Raw genomic sequence first — 27,556 nt, forward strand, 5'->3', positions numbered from 1 at the left:
AGTGCTGGTCAAGGAGGGTCTGGGATCTCATGTCCAATGTCCATTTGCACTGGGGGTGCCACCAGCATGAGCTCAAGGCAGCCATGGAATTCTGCTCTATCCACCCCAAAGATGGAACTCCACCACCCTTCTCCCAGGTCAGCACCATCTTTTGGAGAAGTAGCTTTTCATAATGTCCTGTCTGAACTTGTGATCCTTGCCTGTGTGGCAGAGTCTGGCACCCTGAGAAGTGTTTGAGCCTATCTTCATCAGGTGCAGTTGGATTCCCCCTTACCCCAGTATCCCCAGTTCCCCCATCCAGCTCTTCCCACCTCTCCTACGCCCTATGCCCCAGGGATGACCATTTTGGTGACTCTCCACTGGACTCTCCTGCTTCTCCATATCACCCTTGAACTGGGCAACCCTAGGCTAACCATGGCAGCATCCCCAGTGCCTGGCAAGGGAAAGGAAAACACCTCCCCCAGTGTCCTGGCCATGCTCCTCCTGGCTTGGCCCAGGACACTGTTTTCCTTATTCTCCATAAGAGCATATCTGTGGGACTCATTTTATGTGGGGTCAGAGTGGGAGCAGCACTGTGGTGTGGGGCCAAGGCACCCACCTAGGGTTTGTGGGGTGATGAGTGTGCCAGGGGGAGCGGGGAGGGCTGTGGGGCTGGGACCCCAAGAGCATGGAGGAGGAGTCCCAAAAGCATGGAGAGGAACCCCCAGACCCACAGAGGAGGGCAGGAGGCAGGATGTGGCCAAGGGGACCGGCCCTGGCTCCTGCAGCAGCAGGGAAGCTGCAAAGCCAGCCCCCAGCCCCGGCCCCGCAGGGAGAAAGGAGCCAGTGGGGAGATAAGGCTGGGGATTTAAGGCTCCTGGCAGATCCTGACAGCCAGGGCTGCCTGGTTTCCATCAGCCTTTAAAAATGCCTTGCTGGAGTTCAGGGATCCTTGCTGCCAGGAGAAACAGGGCCAGGCAGAGGGGGCGAGAAGAATCCTTCCTTCCTCAGAGCCCTCACCATGGGCTGAAGGTGCTATTTAGGAACTTTTATTGCAGGAGGGAGCTGTTTGCACAGAGCTGTTTCCAGGAGGGGCCTGGGGTGGACTCTGAAGGCCAGGGCAGTTTGGGAGGCAGGGGAGCCTCGTTGGAGCCTGCCCAGATCGCACTGGATTAATTAAACATTTGGTTAGAGAGAGGCAGTGAGACATGAAGGAAACAGGGAACCCCTGTGTGGCCCCTCCTGCACATTTGGCCAAAGGCTTTCCCTGAGCCATAGGATGCCTTTCCCTGCTGAGCTGCCCTGGGACAGGAGGGCTGGAAGCTTGGTGCCAGCAGCAGAGGTGGCCTCGCCTCCCACATCCTGGTGTCGTCCTTTGCAGGGAGGGCAGGATCCTTGTGGGTCTCCTCCTGCTCAGTTTATTCCATGATTCCCAAAGCATGTGGCTTCCCAGGCACGAGCACCTTTCCATGCCCTGGGAGTGAGTGAGTGGGAAACAAGGACCCCCGGTGCTGCTCAGAATTCCCAGCCTTGCTGGAGAGAGCCACAGCCAGCACTGCAGCCTGCCTCAGAGCCGTACCCCGGCGAGGCAGCCATCCATAGATCTGTGCAGCAGCCAGGCAAAGGTCCATCTGTCCCTGTGAGCCCCTGTTAGCACCCCATCCGTGCTGCAGTGATGGGGCCAGAGCCACCGGCACCGAAATCGCCGTCCAGGGATGAAGGCTGCTTGGATAAAGTAGAAATTTCTGTGTTTTCACTGTTTCAATTCCCTCTTTCCAAGCAGGAATTTCTAGGGATGTCCTTGCTGCAAGCCTAAGGAAAAGCAGCAATGTCCCAAAGCTGCTGTCACCTCCCAGGGCAGAAAACTGGCGTGTCCTCATGTCTGTGTCAGGCTGGACATGAGGAAAAGGTTCTTCCCCCAGAGGGTGCTGGGCACTGCCCAGGCTCCCCAGGGAATGGGCACAGCCCTGAGGCTGCCACAGCCCCAGGAGCGTTTGGACAAGGCTCCCAGGGATGCCCAGGGTGGGATTGTTGGGGTGTCTGTGCAGGGCCAAGAGTGGGACTGATGATCCTTCTGGGTTCCTTCCAGCTCAGGATATTCCATGATTCTGTGATGCTTCCAGCACATGGTGAGAACATTCCCATGGTTCAGGCAAGAGGGATTTTAGCCCCTGTGGGAAGATTTCACTTTTGATTTGCTGTTCATGTTGAAAACAAGAAATTGGGTGGATTCCTAAAGAAAATCTGTTTTCTCACCCAGGGGAAGACCTGGAGGGAGCAGATCAGTTTTGAAGTCAATGTTCATTTATTTTACTTCTGGAGGTTGTCATTGGAGAAAAATAAATCAACAACAAAAAAGGACTTCGCATCAAATTTCAATGATTTTCCCATCTTTACACATGATTTCAGAACATTTAACTTCAGAGAAGTTCTGATTTTTCCAGGATTATTTTATCCCATGCGGGACCTGCTGGGGAGGAAGGGACTTGCCAAAACTTCTGGCTGTGTTTTGGTGGCTCATGCAAAGAGTTTCAGTGTCCCAGCTTGGTATTTTTGAGGAACAACCACTGAGCTTCAGTTTTTATCCCTCTCCAGACACTGACCTGTGTTAGGGCCAATGTGGGAATGTTCTTATCCCTTGGAGTAGTCACTACACTCCACAGCTTGGGCACTTTTTGGATGTCTGTCTGTGTTGATTCAGAAGAAGCATTATAAGAAAGTATCTATTTTTAAAATAAACCTCAGGAAGGTGAAAGAGGCCCCTGTCTGAAACTATCCTTGCTGGAATGACCCTGCATTTTGCCTGGGCTGTCAGATGAGAGCAATTTTATCTCTTGGTCTTTTGTGTGTCTCAAATATTGGTATTAGTGCAGGAAGCCTGTTATCATGTCCCCATCGCTTCTGGGGAATGCAGAACTGCCCAGCCATCACCTCTCCCAACAGCCTAACACCCTCTGAGGTGGGCTGGTCCCAAGGGAAGTGGGTCAGGAATGGAATTGAACAGGTGAGGGATCGATGGAAAGATCCAGGAACATGAGGAGGATCCTGTTTTTCAACAGCTCCTTTGACCATAAGAGGAAGGAGGGACACTGCAAGCAAGAAGGCTAATGGAATTTCTCTCTAGAGCTTTTCTCACTGGAAAATGAGGATAATTCTGGAGGAAAGGAGATGACAACTGAAGAAAAAAAAATCAGCCTTCTTTTCTTCCTTTTTTCCCAAATAAGAAATAGCTACTTGTTAGCAATGGCTCTTGCTCACAGCAACCCCAGCGAATGTTTTTCCCAGGCTGTTTTTTGATCTGCCTCATTCCTGGGAGCCTTGGCAGGCGACTCAAGGAGAAGTTTGTTAAACTTGTTTCAGCACAGGAACCACCTGCCTCCCCCCAGGCTCTTCAGGCTGTGTAAGAATTAACAGCAACAGAAAGTCACAACAGGAGTAACCACAGAGGAATGGTCCGAGCCGAGCCTTTCTTGGGGCACTGGTGATCTCTGGGCTTGGAAGGGACTTTCTGGTGTTGAAAGCTTTTATCCATGAGTGCTGAATCTGTTAGTGCTGGATCACTGTGTGGTCCAGCCTTCACAGCTGTCTGCCATAGGCACTGCACACCCCTGGGTCCCCCTCACCCCCCTGTGGGGCTGGACACACATGGGGTTGAGTGGCTGCTGCTTAATGGAGCACCTTCTTCACCTGTGAGGGCTCAGAGGCTGGAGGGAGAGCCCAGCCCGCTGTTACTGCTTAGCAGAACCAACAATTTATTTGAGTCATAAAATCATTAAGATTGGCAATGCCCCTAGGATCATCAACCCAGCACTTCCATGTCCCCAAGTGCCACATCTACAAGTGCTGACATCTACAAAGTCATGAAGACAAAACTCTATGGAGAGTTGCAAAAGGACCCTATGAGACAGCGTGACCAGGGAATGAGAAGGCAATTGGAATTCAAAAGATTGAGGTGATACAAATGGGAGAAAACACCCCCAGGTTCATGGAATGGTAGAATCATAGAATGGTTTGGGTTTGGAGGTGCCTGAAAGATCATCTGCCATGGGCAGGGGGATCTTCCAGTAGACCAATTCACACACACCTGCACAGAGATGAGCTAGGAGCTGGCCCGATGTCCATCACAACTTTCACGTCCCTCACGGCTTTCACAGTCAGTGATTAAAAAATAATGTGAGCATTGCTGAAAAAAAAAAGAGAATAAGCCAGTGAATGTTGTTATGCAGTGTGGAGCATGACAGAGATTTGGACAGCTCTAGAGGTTGTGGACAAGGCAGATGGTGATTGAGTGTCCATCAGCAATGGAAATGTGGGATGGCATCAAGAATGGCAGCTTGGTTTTGAAGCAGAGAGCAGCAGTTTCTTCCTGCAGCGTGTGGTTACAGCACAGGGCTCTTTATGGGTAAAACAGGTGCAGGACATTTGCAGAGAATAAAAAATGAGTGGGTAACATAGTGGGAGAAACACCCACATGGGGTATTGAGTGGAAGGAGCTGCATCTTAGAAGGGAGTGGGGAAGTGTTGTGGGCAGCACGTGCACCCAGTTCATGCCCTGCTCCTTGGCGGGTCATGGAATCATGGAATATCCTGACTTGGAAGAGACCCACAGGGATCAAATCCAACCCTTGACCCTGAACAGACACCCCAACAATCCCACCCTGGGCATCCCTGGGAGCGTTGTCTAAACGCTCCTGGAGCTCTGGCAGCCTCAGGGCTGTGCCCATTCCGTGGGGAGCCTGGGCAGTGCCAGCACCCTCAGGGGGAAGAATCTTTCCCTGATATCCAGCCTAAACCCCCCTGACAGTCACTGTTGGGGAGAGGATTCTGGTGTCCATGGTCTGACCTGGTACAGCCACATCTTATGTGGCAGTGGCTAAAAATTCCCTTGGCACTCCTACAATCCCTGTTCTGCACTCATGGTTGGGGAATGGGGACAGAGGTGTCTACGTGGGGACCCATCTCTGCAGGTGCCTCCTCAGGGCCTTCCAACCAGCTGCTCCTTCTCTACTGTGTTCACCTGCAGTTGTCAGGATTTACTTTGGAGTCTGCAGAGCCCCAGGGATTGTTTTGGCAGCAGTGCTGGGCTCCAGGCATCCCCCAGTCCCCTTCTCACTGTTCACCACTGCTCTCTTCTCTTCCAGGCTGCCCCTCAGGAACATTCAAGGCTAACCAGGGGGATGAAGGGTGTGTCCACTGCCCCATCAACAGCCGGACAACCTCGGAAGGGGCCACAAATTGCGTGTGCCGAAATGGATATTACCGGGCAGACGCCGACCCTGTGGACATGCCATGCACCAGTACGTGGGTCTGGGCAACTGGGAAGGGACCACGCGGTGGGGAAAGGAGATGATCCTCAGTCAAAGCACTGAGGGATGCTTGACAAAGGTGTCTGTCCCAGTGGGGTTTTGAAGGACGCTACTAACTGGTTAGTTTGAAGGACGAACTAACTGGTAAATTTTGCCAGGACTTTCACACAATCAAATTAGCCTGGGGTAAGAGGTTTAATTCCCACTCTTACCTTTGAATGCCGAGCTTGCTGCACACATCCCTGACACCAAGAGAAGCACCCAGCTCGGCTCACACAGAGCCCTGCCCGGCGATGGGGAGGAGGAGGGGTGCAGCCGTCTCACACCTTCCTGTCTGTTCCCTTTCCAGCCATCCCATCCGCCCCCCAGTCCGTGATCTCCAGCGTGAACGAGACGTCGCTGATGCTGGAGTGGAGCCCTCCACGGGACTCGGGGGGCCGGGAGGACCTGGTGTACAACATCATCTGCAAGAGCTGCGGCGCAGGCCGCGGGGCCTGCACGCGCTGTGGGGACAACGTGCAGTTCGCCCCGCGCCAGCTGGGCCTCACCGAGCCCCGCATCTACATCAGCGACCTGCTGGCACACACCCAGTACACCTTCGAGATCCAGGCTGTCAACGGCGTCACCGACCAGAGCCCCTTCTCCCCGCAGTTCGCCTCCGTGAACATCACCACCAACCAGGCCGGTAAGGCCCGGAGCTTCCTCCTATCTGAGCTCCCACACCGGGGTGCGGTGGGCTGAGGTGGTGCCTTGTGAAGGCTGATCCAGAACAGAGACTAGACAGAGCTAGAGAATAAAGTAGGGATTTATTGAAAGGCCTCGAATAGATCCACCTTGGGCAGCAGAACCCAAAATGGTCACAAAATGCACGACCGGTCACGGGGTCTCACACTTTTTATAAGTTTTGGTCCATTGGAGCTAATTGTCCAATTCCAGCTTTAGCCCATCAAGTCCCATCCTTCTTGGTTTCTCTCTTCAGTCCACGTTGTTTGTGCTCTTGGGCCTGAGATCTGGATCAGCTGTCCTTGGTCCCCAGCTAGAGAAGGAATTGTTTTGTCTACCTATTCTGTGGAGAGACCTTACTATCCCCTAATATGATGCCTCAACTTACACATTAAAGCAGAATAGAATCTGAAAAATATAAAAGCAAAAACCTGAGGCATCAGGGGTGGGCAGCATCTCTGGGCAGTGCTGGCTGAGCCTCTGTGGGCTGGAAGGGGACAAGAGGTGGGGTAAGGTGTTGCTTATTCCGTAATGTTGGTGGTGATGAGTGCCTGGCAATTCCTGAGTGAATCCCAAGCCCTGAGTATCAAATACCCCTTATTTTAGTGAAAAGCTGGAGCATGCCCCAAGGCAGAGCTGCCTCCCCATAATGGCAGCAGAGCAGTTGGTGGCACTGTCCCCTGGTGTCACAGCATCACTCTGCAGCACTGGATGTGCCTGGGCCTGAGGCTGTTGTCTCAAGCATCATTGCAGCTCCACCAGAGTGCTGCAGACACACTCCTGGTTCCTGGGGAGGGAAGGTGAGGTGGCTCCAGTGTTTTGATAGGAGCTGCAATCCCTGCTTGGACTGTAGAGAGAGCCAGGACAGACTGAGAAAGCAAAGGGGAGCTGCACAGGAGAGGGGCTGGGAGATGAATATTTGGGATAACAGTCTGGGAATCTGCTCCAGTTCCCGTGCCACTGGAGAGTCACTTGGTGAAGCAGCTGAAGCACAGAGCTGGGAGGGTTTCAGTCGGGGTCTCCAGCTCCATGCGGGGTGGCTTTGCTGCGGGGAGAGATGGCCAGAGTGGCTGGTAGTGCTAGTCCTGGGAGGGTCCCCAGCATCCCTCTGGCAGCTGTGCCAGGGGCAGGGAGCCCCACTGAGCTGCTGGCCAGAGACTGCCATTCTAGCCCACCTGGAAGCCATCTGGAGCTGGTTGGCTTAATGGGATTGAGGTGGAAGGATGCCAGTGAGGCACAGCCCTGCTTGGGAGCAGGAGAGATTCTGGTCCCTCTGAAGCTGCCCTGGACACAGTGGACCCCCATGGCTGAATTTGGCAGGCATGGGTGAATTGCCTGGAGGCCATGGTGTGTTCTGGCTGCCAGGGATGGTGGGTGGGGTAAAACAGCAGTAGGGCAGGTGGGCATTGCTTGGGCATCACTTTCAGAGTGTGAGGACAGAGAGAACCTGCAAAAATGCCTTGGTGAATTATTATGGTGCCCACTGATCTGGAGTTAGCTCGGGAGTGGGGCCAGGGTGTTTTTGAAGCCCTGAAGGCAGGTATGCCCCAGGGAGGAGAGGGGAACGGGTCTGGATGGCCAGTTTCCTTTACCTGATGGAGATGGGGTGGCTGTAATGCTACCTGGAGCTGGGAAGGGGCTCTGCACTCTCCCACCGTGGTCCTGTACTATGGATTAATCATTTGATGCTGATATTTCATACTTGCATTTCTCTGTTGTGCTTGAACCTTCATGTATCACCCATGGCTGCTCCCACCTGAGCAAAACCAGCGAGCTGAGTCGAAGGCAAATCCTTTTCAGTCCCCTGCATCCTCCTCCTTGTGTTTTCCTGGTTTGACACTCCTTTATTATCGGGGCTCACATTTCTCAGCCTGTGTGATGTCTCTCTTAATGTATCTATTCATTAGCACTAAACACTAACTGTCTGCTTGCTAATTCCTCTGTAATTAGAGGCTCTGGATTCTTCTGCTAACACTCACACAGGCACCGCCTGGCAGCCTTGATGTAGATCATTAGCAGTCGGTAACAGAAGCTGCAGACACGAAGGCAGAGCTGGGATAGGAAAATGGGGAGTGTTGGGGGAGAGGAGAGGGAGCAGAGGGAGGATGAGCCTCCCTCTGCCTTGGCTCTGGATGGAGGAGCCAGCTGGGGCTCCATCGTTGAATGTGTGATGGGGTTGTGCTCCTGCCACAGCTGGACAAAGCAAAGTGCCCACCACCCCTCGGGGTCCTGCAGCTCTGCAGGAAGCAAGGAAAATCCCCCTGGTTCCCCACAGGGCACAGGGTGAGTGCTGGGGACCCTCTGTGCTGCAGGACGAGGAGAAATGCCCCATCACCAGCAGCATGCAAAACCTTCAGGTGTCACCAGTTCTTCAGCACCCACATTTTATAAGGGCATGGAGGGCCAGGACAAGGGGGGATGGCTCCCCACTGCCAGAGGGCAGGGTTAGATGGAATATTGGGAACGAATTCTTCCCTGAGAGGGTGAGGAGGCCTTGGCACAGGTTGCCCAGAGCAGCTGTAGCTGCACCATCCCTGAAATTGCCTAAAACCAGGTTGGATGTGGCTTGAAGCACCCTGGGATAGTAGAAGCTGTCCCAGCCCATGGCAAGGGGTGATGAGCTTTTATATCCCTTGCAATCCAAACCATTCTGGATCCCAGGAAAAATCTCCTGTGAGAGTAAGCAAACAACCCCTCTAGAGCAGCCAGAGGGAAGGAAGGTCGTGAATGTGGCCTGGTGGGTGGCACATGCTGGGTGATGGTTGGGTGACCATCATCCCATGGCCATGACCCCTTCCAGCAAACTGGATCCCCATAAACATGATCCACCTGCCTTCCTGGGCAATACCTTCTGTCACCTCTGAGCCCAGGCTGGGTTTTTTCTCTGCTCTTCGTAGCAGGCTCTCCTCAACCTCCAGCTCCACACTGTGCATCTCCAGCTCACCTGCACTTCTGCTTCTCACACCCTGCAGCTGAGCAGTACCTCCTTCCCCAAAGCTCAGCATCCCTTCAGGAGTGAAATCTAGGACTCTCCCTGTGCCACAGTCCCATCTGCAGGGACTGTGACAGAGCCTGGGTGTCATCAAAAGTCTTTCCCCAGCCATTCCTCAACAAATGGTCTGTGCCAAGAGGGGGGCTGAGAGCCATGCCAGCATCCCAAGGGGTCAAGGAGCTGAGCCTGGCCCAGGGCTCTGGATAACAACACTTGACTAATTGAGAGCTTTGCCAGGCACCAGCTCTTGCTGGCAGCCCCTGCCTACTAATCTGTGGCCTTTCTTTGGGGAGGGATAGGGAGTGGGGAGAGTCTTGGTGCTGTGAGGATTTGCAGGCTCCGTCCACACCGTGGACAGGCTGAGTGCCCTGGGAAAGCTGAAGGAAAGAGCTCCATGGTCAGGGATGAGTTAATAACAGTGGGATGGGGCACTTCTTGGTAACTGGCTTTTGTGACCTGAGGGGGGAGGAAGAAGCCTTGGGCTCTGCAGTATCCAGAGACAAATTCAAGACCTCACAGTGGTTGGGGTAAGAGAGCATCGAGGCTCTTGGGAATGTGTCCCTTTTGTGAGCAACTCTTGTCACAGGGGATAAGGAGGGAGGATTAGTGCTGATGTCAGAGGCTCTTGGCTGCAAACAGAGCCATAGAGAACCATAAATGGCCCTTACAGAAGGAATACAAGGAGTGTGTGGTGAAGGAAACCAATCCACTGTCCCAATAAACCCATCAGGATGATTTCTCCCCCTCTATAGATCCAGAAAAGTTGTTATGATTACTTGCATTATTATTCTGGGTGGCATTTTACACCAGTATGTCACAACATAGTGATATGGGTTAGTGGACAAAGTGGCACTCAGTCAAAGGTTGGACTTGATGATCTTGGAAGTGTTTTCCAGTCTTCCATGATTCTCGAGGTGTCTTGGCCAGGAAGATGTGCAGCTCACAGCTCTCTCCCAGGCGCATGCCAGGCATCAGTAGGGCTTGAATTTCAGTGGCTCTCACAGCCCAGGCTGTGTCCCAGCCACGCAGGGTCTTTTGGGGAGGGCTGTCCTGACAGGACTTGGAGGAGCCCATGAGCTCAAGGACAGGTGACCACGGTCCAAAGAAGGACATGGGCCATGGCCCTGCTCTGCTGGGGGTCTCCTAGCACTGGATTGAGCCCCGCCTGATCCTGTTACACACCTTGAGGAATTCATCTATGAGTGATGGAGCACAGGCAAGACAGATCCCAGGTTGTGCAGAGCACTATAAAGGAGGATTTTTTCCCCTCAGCTTCAATCAAAACAATCCCCTTGCAGCCATGGTCCTGGAGCTCTGCTGGCAAAGGCAGCAGGGGGCATGGAGAGGTCGGGGAGCAGGCGAGGTGAAGGGAGGAGGTGGGTAGGACCAGACCTTCTCACCAGCCATCCCAGCCTGCTGTTGGCTTGTCACATTAGTGATGCTGCTGGCTAGACAGGGACAGAGGAGTTGTACTGCCTGGGGCACAGGGAGTCTTGCTTTTATCTTCTCACTTTCACTGTGCATCAGAGAATGTGCCTGGCTCCCTTCTTGTGAGGGAGGCACAGGAGAGCCCATGCTGCTCCGGACACGAGCAGGAGTAGTGGCTCCTCCTGTTCTCTCTCGTGCTGCTCAGCTGGGCCCTGCTGCAGCCAAGAGTTATTGGTGTGAAACCAGAACCTGGGAAAGTGCAGAAATTGCCTCAAAGGGCTGGAATGAGCTTTCCAGGGCTTCAAAGCTCTGAGTATTTGTTTCTCATAGAATCCCAGAATGGTTTGGGTTGGAAGGGACTTTAAAGATCACCCAGTCCCATCCCCTGGCATGGGCAGGGCCACCTTCTGCTAGCACAGGTTGCTCCAAGCCCCATACAAGCAGGCCTTGAACTTCAACAAGATTTTGACACTCCACTTTCCTTCTGGAATAAAAGGCAGGAGGTTGTAACATTTGAGTATCTCACGTTCCTCATCCAGCTTCCCACTACAGCAGGGCTGCTGCCAGCAGTACATAAGTGAAGTCATGGCTTTGGGTAGACAGTGGTTGGTTATCTCCAAAGGCAGAGGTCTCCCCATGGTCCCATTGACTTGTCCCAGATCTGCACCACCCTCTTGGGGAGGGAACTTCTTCCAGTGTCCAACCTGACCCTCCCACGCTATGATTTATGGCCATTGCTCTTCATTAGACTAAGTTTCAAAGGTTCTAGCCCAGAGATGTTTTAGATCAGCCTGAATGCCAGTTCAAATCCCAGAATCCCAAAATCTGGTTTGTGCTGGAAGGACTGTAAAGCTCAGCTCATTCTAGCCCCTCTCATGGGCAGGGACATCTTCCACTAGGCCAGGCTGCTCCAACCCTGTCCAGCCTGGCCTAGGATACTTCCAGGGATGGGAATTTTCCTCCAATTCATTCCTGGATTTAGCTAAAACACCTTTCAGAAAGAGAACTAGTCTTGAACCATCAAGAGACAGGCAGCCCATCAGGTCCTTGTACATGTGCCTGTGTAGATCGCTGCCTTTTTTTCCCAATGAAATCACTGATTTGAAATCAAGGAAATACAGGAGACTCTGTCTGTCAGGACACCAGTAAAACATTTGATTTGGGAAACTACAAGCTGGAAGTGGTTCTGTGAAGTCTGTCCAGGAACTGCATAAATGGGAGACCACAATGACCTGAGTGGGGAAGCCTCAGCTGAGTTGAGGTGACTCAGGTCCATCAGAAGTACTTTCATACTTCTTGATGTTTCAAGACCTGGTAGGGTACTTCTTGTGCAGAAAACTGACACAAAAGGGAGAAAAGCAGAAATTTCCTGAGCTTTGGAGCCATTTCACACATGGAGGAACTAGGACTAAGCCTGTTTCTCTGTGTGACAGAGCAAGCTGGAGGGACTGCTGGACTGCTGTCCTGAGGTCACTTAAATCCCAGGTTTCATCTTTTGGAGACTTCCCTGGATGTGTTTCTGTGATGATTCAGCCTGGTCCCATGGTCCAAACCTCCTGAAACCTTGACATCCTCATGGCTGCTTCTCTAACCCCAGTTAAGATCCAGACCTTGCCTTCCATGGACCTGTGTCACCATCCTGGTTCCGTCATCTATCTTCTCTCCCTCTTCATTCACCCATCTTCACCCTGATGGCCACCAAAATGTGATGTGGCTTGGCTTTTGCTGCCCTCCTCCCCTCTCTTTTTGCCCCAACCTGTTGCCTTCTCTGTTTCACCCCAGCCTGCAGCAGCTGGCAGCGAGTGCCCAGGAGAGATCCTGCCATGCCCAAATCCCTTCTCCTCTGCCACTGGAGACTGTCTGCAGCAGATGGCAGGAGCTTTGTCAGCTGCTGGCTCTTCAGGAGCCTCTTCCCGCTCCTGTGGTGGGCAGCTGGGGGATGTTGGCAGAGCAGGGGATGGGCTGCACTGCTGGAGCTTCCCGAGCAGATGCCCTTCCCTGCCCACCACGATCTCTGTGGGCTCCTCCTCCTGCTGACTCCCAGGCTTCCCTATTGCATAAATTGCACCATGAGTTTGAGGATCATTTTTCCCACACCTGCCTGGGGCTTCAGAAACCTATTCCAGTGCATCTGGAGCTGACTTTGGTCAGAAAACAACAGTCTGTCCGTGATGGATGGGGTGGGAAGTCCCTTCTGCTGGACCAGGGGCTCCCCCAGAGTGCCACCATCCCTGCTCTGTGCTGTGCTGGGAGCTGATGGGAGGGCTCCCAGGGCTCTCCTCTTCCTTCTGTGTTCCAGATGGCTGATTTATCTCTCCTGCTGCCCTTGGCAAACACAGCCCTGGGGCAGTGCCCTGGGGCAGGTGGGGAGGCTGGCTCTTATAGCAAAGGGATTACTGCAGCCTCCCGGCCGGGTGTCCTTCAGTCCTTCGTGGGGTCCCTGGAGGTTACTGGGGTCCCTGTGGGAAAGGATGAGTCTGTGTGTGCCCCTGTGCAAGCAGGAAGATGCTCACAGTGCCTGGTCCTCCACAGGCTGGTCCGTGGCCATCCCTGCCCTGGCAGGGGTGCAGGAGGCAGCTGCATTGCTGGGGTTGGGCAGAGAATGCTCTTCCCAAGAAAAAATGGTATTTCCAAAATTTTCCTGTGCAAGCAGGAAGATGCTCACAGTGCCTGGTCCTCCACAGGCTGGTCCGTGGCCATCCCTGCCCTGGCAGGGGTGCAGGAGGCAGCTGCATTGCTGGGGTTGGGCAGAGAATGCTCTTCCCAAGAAAAAATGGTATTTCCAAAATTTTCCCCTACACACAGGGAACCTGGTGGAGATTGCCAGGCAAGAGATCAAGGGAAAAAGTTCAGTCACAAATTAGCAAGACTTAGTCATGCTCCAAGGGCTGGAGCCCCCCTCCAGAGCCAGGCTGGGAGAGCTGGGGGGGTTCACTTTGAGAAGAGAAGGCTCCAGGGAGACCTCAGAGCCCCTTTCAGATCCTAAAGGGGCCCCAGGAGAGCAGGAGAGGGACTGGGGACAAGGGATGGCAGGACAGGACACAGGGAATGGCTCCCACTGCCAGAGGGCAGGGATGGATGGGATATTGGAAGGGATTCTTCCCTGGGAGGGTGGACAGGCCCTGGCACAGGGTGCCCAGAGCAGCTGTGGCTGCCCCTGGATCCCTGCAGTGTCCAAGGCCAGGTTGGACAGGGCCTGGGATAGTGGAAGGTGTCCCTGCCCATGGCAGGGGGTGGAAAGGTCCCTTCCAACCGGAACCATTCCGTGATTCCATGGGTGCTCTGCAGCAGACACCACTCTTTCAAGGACTATAGCTCTAAGCTTTCTATGTTTGAAATTTTGAAGTCAGGTTGTTCCTAAGGGCAGTTTTCATTGCAGTTAATTGGCACTTTTTGGGAAAGTATTGTTTTATGGAAAATCTGGGGGGCAGGTTGGAGGTGGGGGGGGTCTGGCTCCCACCATGTTCCTGCTTCCCAACAGCCTTTTGCTGGGGACGTGCCATGATCTGGAGCAGATGAGTTTTCCATGTGCAGAGGGGTCCAGGATGTGGGGACACCCTTGGCACCTTGTGACGCCAAAGCTGCTCCGGCAGCAGTGCAGGGGGTGCCAGGACCCTCTGGAGCAGCTCCTCTGTGTGGGAACAAAGCCCTGCAGGCCGGGTGACACATGCAAATGGAACTGCAAACCCCGCTGAACAAAGAGCTCAAACACAGCCAAACCCTCGGCTGCCTGGGCCAAGTCGATGGGCTTGTGGCATTAGCAACTGCTTTAAAGGCTGTAATCTACACCAAAGCCTGCCTTGATTTAAGCGGGGCCGTAGCCAGGACCAGCTTTGGGCTGCTTTGCCATGTTTTTAAGATTTTCCAGCGTTTGTAGTTACAGACTCAAGGAGCTGCAGGCTGGGCCCACTGGGAAGTTTTCCAGACACTTGACACAGCGTGGGTACCAGTCTGATGGGGCCACCTTGCCAAGAAGCTCGGGAACAAAAACCTCACACACTATGAAACACCAATTTTCCAGAGCTCCAGCAAGTCCAGGAATATCCCAGACCTGAGAAATTTTACTCCTTTAAGGGCAAATGTTGCTTATTAAAGAGCTGCCATTCCTTGCTTTCGTCAGCTTCTGCTGGAGAGAATTGGTTCCAAACGTGTGTGGCTCCTGAACGTGGCATCACAGGGGCAGAACTGGGAAAGGAACTGGGGGGACAAATGTTGTAATAGACCAAGAAATAGTGAACCCTTTTCGCAGGAGAGTCACAGACACACAAGTGCTGGTGCAGGGGCTTCTGGAGGTCTCCAGCCTAACCTCCCATGCAAAGTAGGGTCACCAGGGTCATCAGGGAGGGCAGGGCAGGAGAATCCTCCCTTCTTCCCTTCCTCATCCAGGTATTCCTCACTGTGGTGCAATCAGTGCTCATGTTGGAGGAAGGCATGAGAGTTCAAATGCATTCTCCAGGAGGGCCCATGGTATGAAAGCCTGTGATGCTTAAATGGCCAGAGAGAGTTTTACCCAGAAAAGCAAAAAATGAGGGAGGTTTAACCAGAGAAACTGATTTTCAGTTCAATACCTGGATGTGTTTGGACTCTGAGCTGAACAGGAGCACAAAAAACAGGGGCCTTGGGGTCAGTGGTAGGACCTGGAGTGGGGACAGCTGGACCATTGTACAGTGACAGTCACCTGCTGGGGACTGTGTGGGACTGGGGTGCTGTGGGGCAAGGAGAGAGGGCTGGTTTGGATTAGATGTCCTGTGGGTGAGACACTGGTGCGAGACATGCAGGTCTCTGGGAATGTGGGGGTCAACTGTCCTGTCTGTCCCCTCTGCCCATGCTGGAGAAGCAGAGCTCAGCCCCGCCCCTGTGCCTACTCCACCTGCCTGAAGCCTTGCCTGTGTGCTCCTGCCACTTCAAACACAGCTTTCCGGACTGCTGGAGCCTGCATCCCCAGCCTAGAGTCTCCAAGCCCTGTGGACTGAAGGTCAGGACAGCCCTTGCTCCGTGACTGATCACAGCACTGTCCTGGCTGATGCACAGCATCACCTCCAGCCTCACTGCACAGGGTGTGGGACCGCTGTCCTGGGGAATGCCTTGCTCTGGACTCACGGGGAATCCTGTTCCCCACATGTTGGAGCTACCTGGGTTACCCACTCAGACTGAGTCCCTGGGTGAGGGCAGTGAGAGGGAAGCTTGCCCCCTTCCCCCAAGGTTTTCCAAGTCTCCCCCTTCGCCACAGTGGCAGGACAGTCACAGGCATCCCCTGCCAGATGCTCTGACAGAAATTCTGCTCTGACAGAACCTTCTCCCCCACATCTCCCCATTCCCTGCCCTGTCCCGTGGCCTCTGGACTGGCTGGTGCCTTGCAGCATCATGGTGCATTTCCCTGCCACTCTGTCTTGAGCCGCGGGTCAGGCAGTTAATCCTGACCCCGATCACAGCCGCTGCTGCACGGGGTAATTGAAAATGCCAGAATTCCCTGCTGACCTTCCTATAATAAAAGCCGTTCCCCCCCCCCCCCCCCCCCCCCGCCCCGTCCAGTAACCTGATACTCCAGGGACCGAGTTCTGTCAGGAGGGCTCCGAGGAGATGCTGGAAAGCTCCCAGCTGTTCACCTCGCTTTTTTCCCTGGGTGATTTCAAAGTGTTGCCAGGGAGAGGCCACGGGCTGGGCTGGCTTTGCTCTCTCTGAATCGTGAGTGTTTTCCAGAGCAAATGTTGACTCTGTCTGACATGACATGGGTTAGTGGAATTAAAGTGATCAGAGATAGGGGTTTGCTGCTTGTAACCTGATTCTCCCAGCTAAGCCAGCAGAGGAACGGGACGCTTTGATTTTACCAGGGTCTCGACAGCTCTGCCCCACTAGCAAGGAGCAGGGGCTCAGCCTTGGGACTGGCAGGTGAGGGACGGGGCTGGCTGCAGAGTGGCAGGAAGATTGCATGGCAACCTTTCAAATGGGTCTAAAGATGATGAAGGAGAAGCTGTGGAAAGATCCTGGTGTCCCCCCTGCAGGCTGGAGCAACACAGTCCCACCAGACACTCCCAGAAGATGCTGCCAGTGGAGTTTGAGCCCCTGGGCTGCTCCCTGCAGTGCTGCCCGGGCTGATGGCAGTGTCTTTTCCCATTTTATTCCCTTTACAGCAGTGGTCCAGATTCCCAGCCTGCACACCATGACCTTCTACAGGTCACAGCAGCAGCAAGGCTGCAGAGTGGCCCTGGAGTGCCATGGACATTTGTCCAGTGTGAAGCTGCATGTGGGCTTGGCTCACTGGGAGCCAGATCTCCTAAAAACCACTGGCAGTCGTGGTGGCTCAAGAATCAGGACCTGACACTGAAAATTGGCCTCTGCTATCAAAGTCTATTAGACAAGGATGCCCTAAAGGGTCCTTTGGGATAGGATGAACCAGCATACACTGACTCATGAAATCACAGAATCCCCGACTGGGTTGAGTTGAAAGGGACCTTGAAGATCATTTTATTCCATCCCCTCCCATGAGCAGGGAGACCTTCCATTATCCCAGGTTGCTCCAAGCCCTGTCCAACCTGGCCTTAGACTCTTCCAGGGATGAGGCAGATAGAGGTGGGATAGGAGGGAGGTGAGCTCAGGATGTTGAAAAAGCAGGCCTGGGAGAAAGGAACTGCTCCCAGATGGAAGCTCTTGTTGAATAAAAGAGGAAGATGTCCTAGGAGATGTCCTGGGGCTCCTGGAACTGCTCAGAGTTGTGGTGTTGTGGGGATGGGTTGGAGAGACAAACATGTGAGCTGCCTAAGAACCCTCAAATCAACTCAGAGACATAGAAGCAAGGAGGAAAATGGGCCTATTTCTTTCTCATTGCCCCAAAACAATTCTTTATTGTGTGATGCTCTCCTGCTGCTTTTTGTCAGCTTTCTCCTAATGAGCTTCCCTGAGCTTTAGAGAGAGTTTTACCAATTACATGAATTTTGGATGCATTGAGGATCTCTCACCCAACTCCCAGCAGAACTGGGATGATAGGAAATGCAGGAACAGCCTCCTCCCTTCCCTGAGCTGGGAGGCACAGCCAAAAATACCCAGTGGAAGTGCCCAGGGGAGAGGGAAGAGCAGCTCTGCAGGGCTAAGCTGAGGCAGGGAAGTGTCACCTTGGACACATGCAGAGGAATATCAAACCTCAGCAAGGAGGTGGATGCTGTCTCTGGAGAGATGGATCCTGAGTACTGAAGACAGTTTTGAGGTTTGTGTTTGCAAAGGAGATTAACAAAAAAAGTGGAAAAGATAGAAGAGGGAGTCATCAGGCTGATAAATGTGTGAAGTGCTCAGGAAACTACTTGGAAAACAGAAAGGAATTACAGAATCATTGGCTGGTTTGAGTTGCAAGGGACCTTCAAGATCTTCCACTTCCAACACTCCACAGACAAAAAGGAAATATTTTCATTATCTTTCAGCTCTTCCATGATGACAATATTCTTTTTCTAGACTCCTCCTTCATTTAGCTACAAAACCCAGAAAAGTTCCTGCAGTTGGAAACTGAAGTCCATAACTTTAACCTGAAAATAAAAGGTGCATTTTCAAAGAGAGCTTGAGGGAAACCTCCCCAGAGGCATGGTGGGCTCAGCATCATCTAAGTCCTCAAAGGAAGCAGGGGGTATGTCTGTAGCATACTCAGGGGGTCAAACACAAGTGTTTCAGCTATTTTTAGCTCTGCCTGGGTTTGTGCAGACGTTCAGACCTGGGTGTTACGGAGCTTTTCCCAATTCTCTGCTATATTGCTGTGCTCTTGTGCTGTCTCATCATGCTGCCCTGGGTTTGGTGTGACCTTCTTCAGGTCTTCCTGTGATTAAAAAGTGATTGTTTCTCTTGGAAAACTCACATTTTGTTCCTTCCTGTTTTCTTCCATTTCCTTCTTTCCATTAATACTTTTCATCATTTCCAGCAAGTCCCAAAGAAGCAACTATTTGTATGAAAGTAAAATTCTGGCTATGCCAAGCCTGGGGCTTTGTGGTGCAATCAACACCCCCCTTTGTCCCTGCAGGAGATCAGGCAAATCCTCACTTACAGAACCCAGAGCCTCTTGTGGAGGATCAGGGCAGGTTAAGCTGCCTTTGTGTGATGGATCTGTGCCACCTGGGGTTTGGTTTTCCTTAGCACAGGCTGCTGAAGTAGCCCTGAGGTACTGCTCTGGAGCCATGGAGCTCCCTGGTTCTGTGCCCTGGGAGGTGTTAGCCTCATGTCACAGCATCCTCAGGGAGCAGCTCTGTCACAGGGAAGCCTAGACATGCTTTCAGTCAAAGATGTAAAGCTGTAAAGAGAGATGTGCCTGGTTGGGATCTTTAGCAAAAGCTCTTTCAGAAAAAAAAAAAAAAAAAAAAGCAAGGTCTTTCATAAAGGTGGCTTCAGCTTCATAATCAGGGCCCAGACCATCACGTGTGATCTCTTCTCCTTTTTTTTTTCCTTTAGAAGACATTTTTTAAATTCTGAATGTGCCTCAGCTACACTGCCTGGGAGGCAGGACATGGTGGGGCTCGTTTACAGGGATGTGGCAGAGAAGGAATGTGTTTTATGACCAAAAACTGGGATTTTAACTAGAGCTAATCAGATGGAATCTATCAGAATCTATCTAGAGCTAAGGGGTGTTGATACAGAGGGGCTGCTGAGGGAAGCTGCATCCTTGGAGGTCTAAAGATTCACCTAATACAGCTTCCCTTCCCTGGTGTGGTGTTGGACCAGAAGCTCTGGGAATCCCATCCCAGCAGCATTCCTGGGATTTGGTGCTCCAGGGAGCTGAAGGGGGCAGTGGGAGAGGAGGGCTCAGTCCTGTCAGCCTTCACAGCTCTTCTCTGCTCTGTGTGGAGGCACCTGGGCCTCTTGGGTCATCCCTTTCCTCAGCACAGTGTGTGCAATGGAATGGAATATAGAATATTTCAGCTGGAAAGACCTACAACGATCATCTAGTCCAGCTGCTTCACCTAGACATGATAATGAACGTGGGAGAGGCCAGAGCAGCACAGGCTGGGCTGTGTCTGTCCTGCTGGTACTCACTCCACACCACGGCTCTGGGACCAAGCCAATAGGACAGGCTGCATTATTTCCCTGGCTGTGACCCTTTGGTTAGATCAGAGCATCAGGATATGTCAGACCCGCCCTGACATGGGCTAGACCCACCTTGCGGTACCAGAAGCGTTGGCCTGTGTGAGGCTGAAGCTGCTACACTAATTTTGAGATCAAAAACAGCCTGGTGGCTTTGGTACTTTCTTTGGAAAACCCCACTGGGACCACACATTTCCTCCCCAATGGGTATAAGAGCCTTCCTGGGAGACAGTCAGTCAAGCAGGAGTTAAGATCCCAGTTTTTCCATAAGGATGCCTTCATGGAAAATATGCTGTGTAGTGAGATTTGAGACATGCCTGGCTATGTCCACCTTGTGACATTGAGCCAGCCTGGTATGAAAGGACAATGTCTTGAGGTCTCTTCAAATCCCAGAATGGTTTGGGTTGGAAAGGACCTTAAAGCCCATCCCATTCCATTCCCTGCCATGGGCAGGGACACCTTCCACTGTCCCAGGTGCTCCAAGCCCCAATGTACAGCCTGGCCTTGGGCACTGCCAGGGATCCAGGGGCAGCCACAGCTGCTCTGGGCACCCTGTGCCAGGGCCTGCCCACCCTCACAGGGAACAATTCCTTCCCACTATTTCATCTATCCCTGCCCTCTGGCAGTGGGAAGCCATTCCCTGTGTCCTGACCCTCCATCCCTTGGCCAAAGTCCCTCTCCACCCCTCCTGGAGCCCCTTTAGGCTCTGGAAGGGGCTGTGAGCTCTCCCTGGAGCCTTTTCTTCTCCAGGCTGAACACCCCCCAGCTCTCCCAGCCTGGCTCCAGAGCAGAGGGACTCCAGCCCTTGGAGCATCTCCGTAGCTTCCTCTGGACTTGCTCCGACTCCTCCATGTCCCTTCTGTGCTGGGACCGCAGGGCTGGAGGCAGAATTGCAGGTGGTTCTCTCCAGAGCAGAGGAGCACAGTCCCCTCCCTAGACCTGCTGCCCACACTGTGGGATCAGCCCAGGACACAGATGGTGTTCTGCCATTCCAGCCCTGGCAAAGCTCAGGGGTGATTGATCCCTTCAGGGAGGTGATGGCCATGCAGCTCTGCTGGCAAGACCTGAGGATGGGGGGAACCTGCTGAAGCCCATCCTTCCCAAGAGTTTCCAGTTCCTGTGCTCAGGCAGCGCCCTGTGTGTGCTGCAGAGCTGTCAGTGCCCCCACGTTGATCCTGCAGAGCTGGCCCAAGCTACAGAAGCCTGCTCAGCTCCCTGCATTAAGATAAACTGCCAAAAGGCCAAGCCCAGCCTGGGCAGGGGTCTGCCTGTGACCAGTGTTGTGTGGCTGTGCAGGGCTGGGGATGGTGACCACGGAAGTGTCACTGGCATCCCTCCCGTGCCTCTGCCCCAGAGGGGTCACCGTGTGGGACATGCTGGCTTTGTACATTAGTGGATTTTCATTAAGCTTGTTTTACACTCCAGTGGTGGTTTTGGTGTGGTTTATTTCTCCAGCAATTCGGAGAAGCCACAGGGCTCCACTGTGAGGAATCTGAGGAATCTGAGGCCATCCCTGATCAAGAGGATGCAGAAAGTGCCTTTCAAGGACTGCAGTGGTTGGGTTTGCCTCAGTGCCCTGCGCTGATCATGCCAAGGGTGTGGGTTTGGTCCCCATCTGGACCATTCGCTTCAGAGATGGACTCAGTGATCTTTGTGAATCCTTTCCAACTCAGAATATTCTGTGAAATTTGTTCAATAAAATGCCATTGAGGCTTAAGGGATTCAGTCAGGAGCAGTGTTTCCATCAGCTGTGAAATGAAGGAAGGGCTGTTTGTTTTTTGCACTTTTGGGACACACCTACCCCTGGAGACCCCATCGGGATAAATCCACCTCTGCTCACACCTTCACGGTGACATCACAGGGTGATCAAGGCTCTGAGAGTGGGGACTGTCCGTATCTGATCTCCTCTGTGTGTCACAAGGCACAGTCAGCTGCCTGGGCATTGTGTCAGAATCCAGCTGAAGCTGTTCCTGCTGACTGGACCTGGGAAAGTCACTCTGAGTCTGGCTGGCTCCTCTAAACTGGTTTCAAGCTCAGCCCATCCCTGATTCGCAGGACTGGGAGCCTCTCTGTGTACCCCAGGCCCTCACCTGGCATAAAGGGTGTGACAAAGGACCATGTTTTGTGGCACTGCAGAATGCTGTGCTCTGTTAGCAAAAAGTCCAGGAGAGGGATTGTTTCCACCTGCTCGGCAGTCTCGGGACCACGCCTGGGGTCCTGTGTCCTCTCTGGGGCTCCCAGGATCACAGTCATGGACAAACTGGAGCAGGTCCAGCAGGACAATGAGGTTAGCCTGAGGCTGGGGCTGGAGGATGAGAGGTGAGGGCAGCTGAGAGCTGGGTCTGGTCAGCCTGGAGAGGATGTGGCTGAGGGGCATCGAGGGAGAGAGCAGTGGAAACATCCACAAGACACAGCCAGCAAAATCTCAGTGGAACGTGAGGGAAAGTTTCTGCCCCAAAGAGCAAGGCAGCTGGGGTCTGCTGCTCAGAGAGCCTATGGGAGCCCCATCCATGGGGATCAGATTCACTAGGTCTCATCTGGACACAGTCCTGAGCAAAATGATCTGATTTTGAAATTATTCTGCCAGCCCGTGGGACCAGAAACATCCAGAGGTCACTTCTAACCTAGACCTTCCTGTGACTTCATTGCTGTGCACTCCCCTGGTGTCTGTGATAAGAGGAGCAGTTACTGGGGACATGCAGTGGGGAGGTTCCTGCTCTTGCGGAGCCACTCCCTTGCCCCAGGTGTAGGAAAGGCGCTGAGGTTGCTGTTGTCATTCATCTCACCTGCCTCCTCCCACCATACAGCACATTTGCCTCATTAAGCTCGTTAGATGAGCCCCACCTCATCCATTTGGGTCTTTTGCTGAGCCAAACAAGAGCAGGTTCACCAGGTACCCACAGCACATGAGTCACACACGTCCTGCTGTAGCTGTTGTCTTGTACATCTCCCTCAGGAGAGGCAGGAGATGCCTTGGAGAAGTCCTGTACTCCCAAGCTGGGGTGCAGTGCATGGAACTGGAAGAGGAACATCCCAGAGACTTCACTCCTACCAGGAGGCACCTGGAGCCGAGGCCACTGAACCTGTGCCTGAATCATGGGATGTTGCCACATCCTGGTGTTGTGGGACAGCCCTGGCTGTACATGGCCCCTGTCCTGGAAAAGCCCACTGTGTAAATGTGGGATCAGTTCCCAGAGCAGGTGGCAGAGATACCACGGGCTGTGTGCTTCCCTCAGACCAGCGCCATTCCTGCTACAGGGCGTCCGCAGCACGGCCACATCTTCCTTCTAAGCCTGCTCTCCAGAGACAGACATGTTTGTCTTGAAAATTGCAGATGTCCTACAGAATCTGTTTCAACAAGGAAGCAGTGAGTTCTGGCAAGAGCTGACAGGCTCCAGAAACATTACCTGTGTTTTATCTTCACGCCAGCATGAGAAACTATTCCCAGGAGTTCGGAAAGATGTGGCCTGAAGCAGTGGGATGGGGATGTCAAGGCAGGAGAGGAGCAGTGCCACAGAGCAAGGGGAGGGCTGAGGTGACACAGAGGGTTTCATACTGTTGGGCAATGGGGCTTTGCTTAAGCAGAAATGGATGGAAGGACTGGCCTCAGGATCTATTGGAATCATGGTGTGGTTTGTGTTGGAAGGGCCTTTAAAGATTATCTCGTCCCCTCCCTGCTATGGGCAGGGACACCTTCCACCAGACCAGGCTGCCCCAAGCCCCATCCAGCCTGGCCTGGAACACTTCCAGGGATGGAAGTTCTCTGCTGTCCTTCTAGTTTTGTTCTCCTGGACAAAACCGGATCTCAACAACACTGCTGAGGCTAATCCACATCACACCTTCCTTCAGGAGTGGGGAAACCCGGGCAGGTGAAGGAAAATGGTGCAGCAGTGTGGTGGCAGATCTTGTGTTACCCAAACCCAGCCCCTTGGCACCCAGACATTGAGCATCCTGAGAACTGCGGTGCTCTGAGCCAGAAAAGCAGCAGTGAAGAGGCAGACGGTGGATCAGAAAAAATGGCTTTTGTTGGTGTGCTGGAGAGGAGTTGCTCACTGGTAATTTATTGCGATGTGCAGGAACATGCTGGGGCCATGCTCGTCCAAGCACTGCAGTCCTGCCACTGCAACCCCAGCTGGCACAGCTCCTGTCACTGCCCCTGATGCCAAGGGGAGCCAGCCTGGAGCTGGGTGAGAGGTGCTCTCCTCTGGGTGCTGCTTCTCCAGGCTGTTTCTCAAAGCGGTCAAATGAGTTGTTCTTCCGTGAAATATTGTAAGGATTGGACTTGGGAAAAGCCCATCTGAGTGCAAACCTCTCTGCATCCATTTGGCCTGGCATGCAAGTGATGAGGAAGCTTTCATGCTACCGCTCTCCAGTTCTCTCCCGCCCCTGAGGCTTCCCCTGTGCCCTGAAGCTGTTGCAGTGGTGAGCCTGTGCTGGCAGATGGGCCAAAGCTAACGCTCACAGCAGCTGGAGCTCTCCAGGGCTGGGCTGGCACTGGGGGAGGTCTGGGTAGCCCCACACTGAGGTGGATGTGCTGGCAGTGCCAGCAGCAGGCTGGGCGCAGGGAGGGCTCATCTCACTGCTCTGGGATCCAGGGAGAGGAGGCAGTGCAGGCAGCCGTGGGTGTCAGCCCTGCAGCAGGGCTGGGGGGTGTAGGCTGCTCTGCTGTCAGCACCTAGAATCAGAGAATATCCCAACTTGGAACGGACCCACAAGGATCATCGAGTCCCACTCCTGGCCCTGCACACACACCCCAACAATCCCATCCTGGGCATCCCTGGGAGCGTTGTCCAAATGCTCCTGGAGCTCTGGTAGTTTCAGGGCTGTGCCCATTCCCTGGGGAGCCTGGGCAGTGCCAACAGCCTCTGGAGAATAACCTTTCCCTGATCTCCAGCCTAAACCCCCCTGACACAGCTCCAGCCGTTCCATGGGTGCTGTCCCTGCACACAGAGCAGAAATGGGAGCTCCCCTCAGGAGAAGATGCAGCCTCTGATGAGCTTCCTGGCCCGCAGGACTGGAAGCAGCCCGGGCTGTTGGCTCACCTGCCCACTCCCCAGCACGCCGGGCCAGAGCCGGTCAGAGTTTCCCAGGGAGGTGGCAGCTCCACGCTCTGGTGCCTGCCCCGTGGGCTCGTCAGCACAGCTCCCCGGGCAGCCTCCCCAGGGCGCGGCACGGCCGAGGGTCCGGCCGTGGCTGCAGCAGCTGGGCACCACTGTCCTGAGGCAGCTGCACACCCCCTGTCCCGCGGCGGCTGCCCGCTGTCTGCGGGTCGCCAGGGCCCTTTGTGCTCGCTGCGATGAGCGGGGGCCGCCGGGCGGGCGGCTCTCCATTGTCAGCGTGTCAGGTCAGCTTTGTGTTGCCTGCTCAGGCTGCTGGATGCGCCTCCTGTGATTGGCATGTGCAGCTTGCAGCCCCAGCCTGCCTGAGCCTTGGGAAGCTGCTCTATGCAAATGAAAAAGCAAAAACCGCCTATTTCCCCATGGCAGGCAGGGAGGAGTGCATGGTATGGGGCTGTTGGGGCTTTTTCCGGTGGAGCAATGCCGTGCCTGCTCCAACCGTGGGCTCCTTTTGCCATTTGCCTGCTTGAAACGTTGTCCTACATGTTTTCTAACTACCAATTCAGCAGAACCATTTTTTTCTCCCCTCACTGCTCTCTACAAACAGCAAAATCCAGGATCTCCTGACCTCTGGACAGCTCTCCCAGTGTAGGAAGTAAATTCCAGAGCTCCAAACAGCAATAACCCTCCTGCCCACCTCCTGCTGGGGTGAGGGTCCTACCTGTGCAGATGTCTGACTGTCTTGTCCTCCCCCTCTCTCTCTTCCAGCGCCTTCTGCCGTGTCCATCATGCACCAGGTGAGCCGCACCGTGGACAGCATCACCCTCTCCTGGTCCCAGCCCGACCAGCCCAATGGAGTCATCCTGGACTATGAGCTGCAGTATTATGAGAAGGTACTGAGGGACCTTCACAGGGTTCACCCACAGCTTTTGGGGAGAGGAGGGGGTGCAGAGCTTCTCTTAAGGGCGTAGAGTGATTGTTCAGTAGGAAACTTCTCTTGCTGCATTTGGCCATGTGGGTGACAGTGACCATCAGTCCAGTGAAGGTTCCTGTGACCCAAGTGTAGAAAATCCACTGGTCATTGAGGAGCTTCTCCTGTCACCTCCACAGAACTGGTGGCAAGTGGACCCATTGCAGGGAGAGCAGGGTAGCCAAAGTCCAGGGTCTATTTTTAACTTTTCATTTACTGAGGCATCAATAGGAAATGGGAATGACAGGGAACATCCAGTCCCAGGCTGGAGCACACTCAGTGGGTGTCCAGTCATGGAGATTTTCTGGAGTGCTGTCCACAGGCGCATTTACACCAAAAGTGAGTTTGGCATCTCTTCAGCATCCTGAGCCCAGATGTTGTACAGGGAGAAGGTGTCCCATGCTCCCGTGGAAGGTCCACGCTGCACTATGGAGTCAGTGTGAAGGGGTCCTGCAGCTCTGGCTCTCTCATCCCTGAGGAACCTGCTCCTTCCATAACCTCCCTGTCCAGGCAGACAGAGGGATTTCAGTCTGGACTGTGCCAGGGTGTCCATCCCACCAGTGGCTGCTCAGAGACCTGAGGACCATGTGGAGGTTGGTCCCAGGACCTATCAGGCCCTGCCAGGCTGAACTTCATCTGTGCAGCCCAGGGGAGATGGAGAGCAGGAGGCTTCTCCTTCCAGGAATCTGCCCCCTTGCACAAGAGCTTATAAACTATACATTATAAATTGCAAACTAACTAATTAAAAAGCTTTATGATTAAATGGAACTGAAAATATTTTTCCCAGCAGTTGCCGGAAGAAATGATTAATCCCCCCCACTGCCTGCCTGTGACCTATTTTCTCATCACCAAGAGCCAGAGGGAGAATGGGGAGGAGGGGGGGCTCCTTTGTAAGCTGTTAAATAGGTCCTGACCTATATTGCATAAATCACAGCCATTTATTTTGACCCTTGGAAATTATCCCAGAATACGTGGCAAGATGGATGAGTAGATAACAAGACAGATCTGGGAAGCAAGAAGGGTCCTTTCCCTGGGGACCCTCAGTGTAGAGGCAGAAGATCTCAGGGAGTACATTCTCTTCCTCTTACTTTATCTTAGTCTCTCACCCTCTTTATTTCTTCCCTCTCCTCTGTTTTCTGAGGGAGGCTGTAAATAACGGGAATTTTTGTGTAAAAAATGGTGCTGCTGGTGGTGGCCAGTCTTTGCAGGCAGCCACATCTGCCTGTCCCATTGTCAGAGCTGAGGCACAGCATGTCCCTGATGATGGGGACAAGTGGCCCCACTCTCAGGCAGGGCTGTTCATGGAGCCCTAAGCCTGGCACAGAGGGCAGAGCTGGGCTGAAGTTCTCCCTGTCCTGGTATTTCAGAGAACCATGGAAGCATCCCAGAATGGTTTTGGTTGGAAGGGACCTTAAAGCCCATCCAGTCCCATCCCCTGCCATGGGCAGGGACACCTTCCACTATCCCAAGCTGCTCCAAGCCCCATCCAACCTGACCTTGGGCACTTCCAGGGATCCAGGGGCAGCCACAGCTTCTCTGGGCACCTGTGCCAGGGCTTTGGCCCTGCTATGCCCTCCTCCTGCTTCCCATCAATCCTGCAGTTGGATGTGGTATGTGACACATCCCAGGTGTGTTCTCACTCCACTGCCAGTCTGTGCAGAGGTGATTTCCTTCCAAATATTTCATTACAAACTGTCCCACATGCTTCTGAATGCTCAGAAAAGATCTCTGGAGCTGGTTGTTTCTGGTGGAAATTTTTTTCCCCAGTAGAAAATTATATTTTATTTTCGTGAAAAGAGCTCAAATGAAGAATAGCACCATACACATTGTGTATAAAAAGCACCTTGGCTCTTCATTTTTAATAGATTTTCTTCTATATAAAGACATTAAATAAAAAAATAGAAGAATTTATTTTAGCATTGACAGAAAAGCACTGTTCACAATACCTGAAACAAAGGTGTATTTTTGTTTCCCTTTCACAGATTATTTATGACACTTCTATTCTTAGATGCCATTAAAAATGCCTGTAAAAAGGCAACATTATGAG

The 27,556-nt window shown here is 53.3% G+C and overlaps 1 protein-coding gene across 2 annotated transcripts in view; it reads left to right on the forward strand.

Moving 5' to 3' along the window:
- The window catches only part of EPHB2 (EPH receptor B2), a 127,819-nt gene that overhangs the window by 77,762 nt on the left and 22,501 nt on the right, over window positions 1-27,556 (forward strand). For both annotated transcript variants that reach the window (XM_053963153.1, XM_053963155.1), the window contains exons 4-6: window positions 5,121-5,276; window positions 5,635-5,970; window positions 25,308-25,432. In XM_053963153.1, coding sequence (XP_053819128.1) covers window positions 5,121-5,276; window positions 5,635-5,970; window positions 25,308-25,432 — 617 coding nt within the window. The remainder of the gene's footprint in view (window positions 1-5,120; window positions 5,277-5,634; window positions 5,971-25,307; window positions 25,433-27,556) is intronic.

This window comes from Vidua chalybeata, chromosome 22, assembly GCF_026979565.1.
Source record: "Vidua chalybeata isolate OUT-0048 chromosome 22, bVidCha1 merged haplotype, whole genome shotgun sequence".
Classification (NCBI taxonomy): Eukaryota; Metazoa; Chordata; class Aves; order Passeriformes; family Viduidae; genus Vidua; species Vidua chalybeata.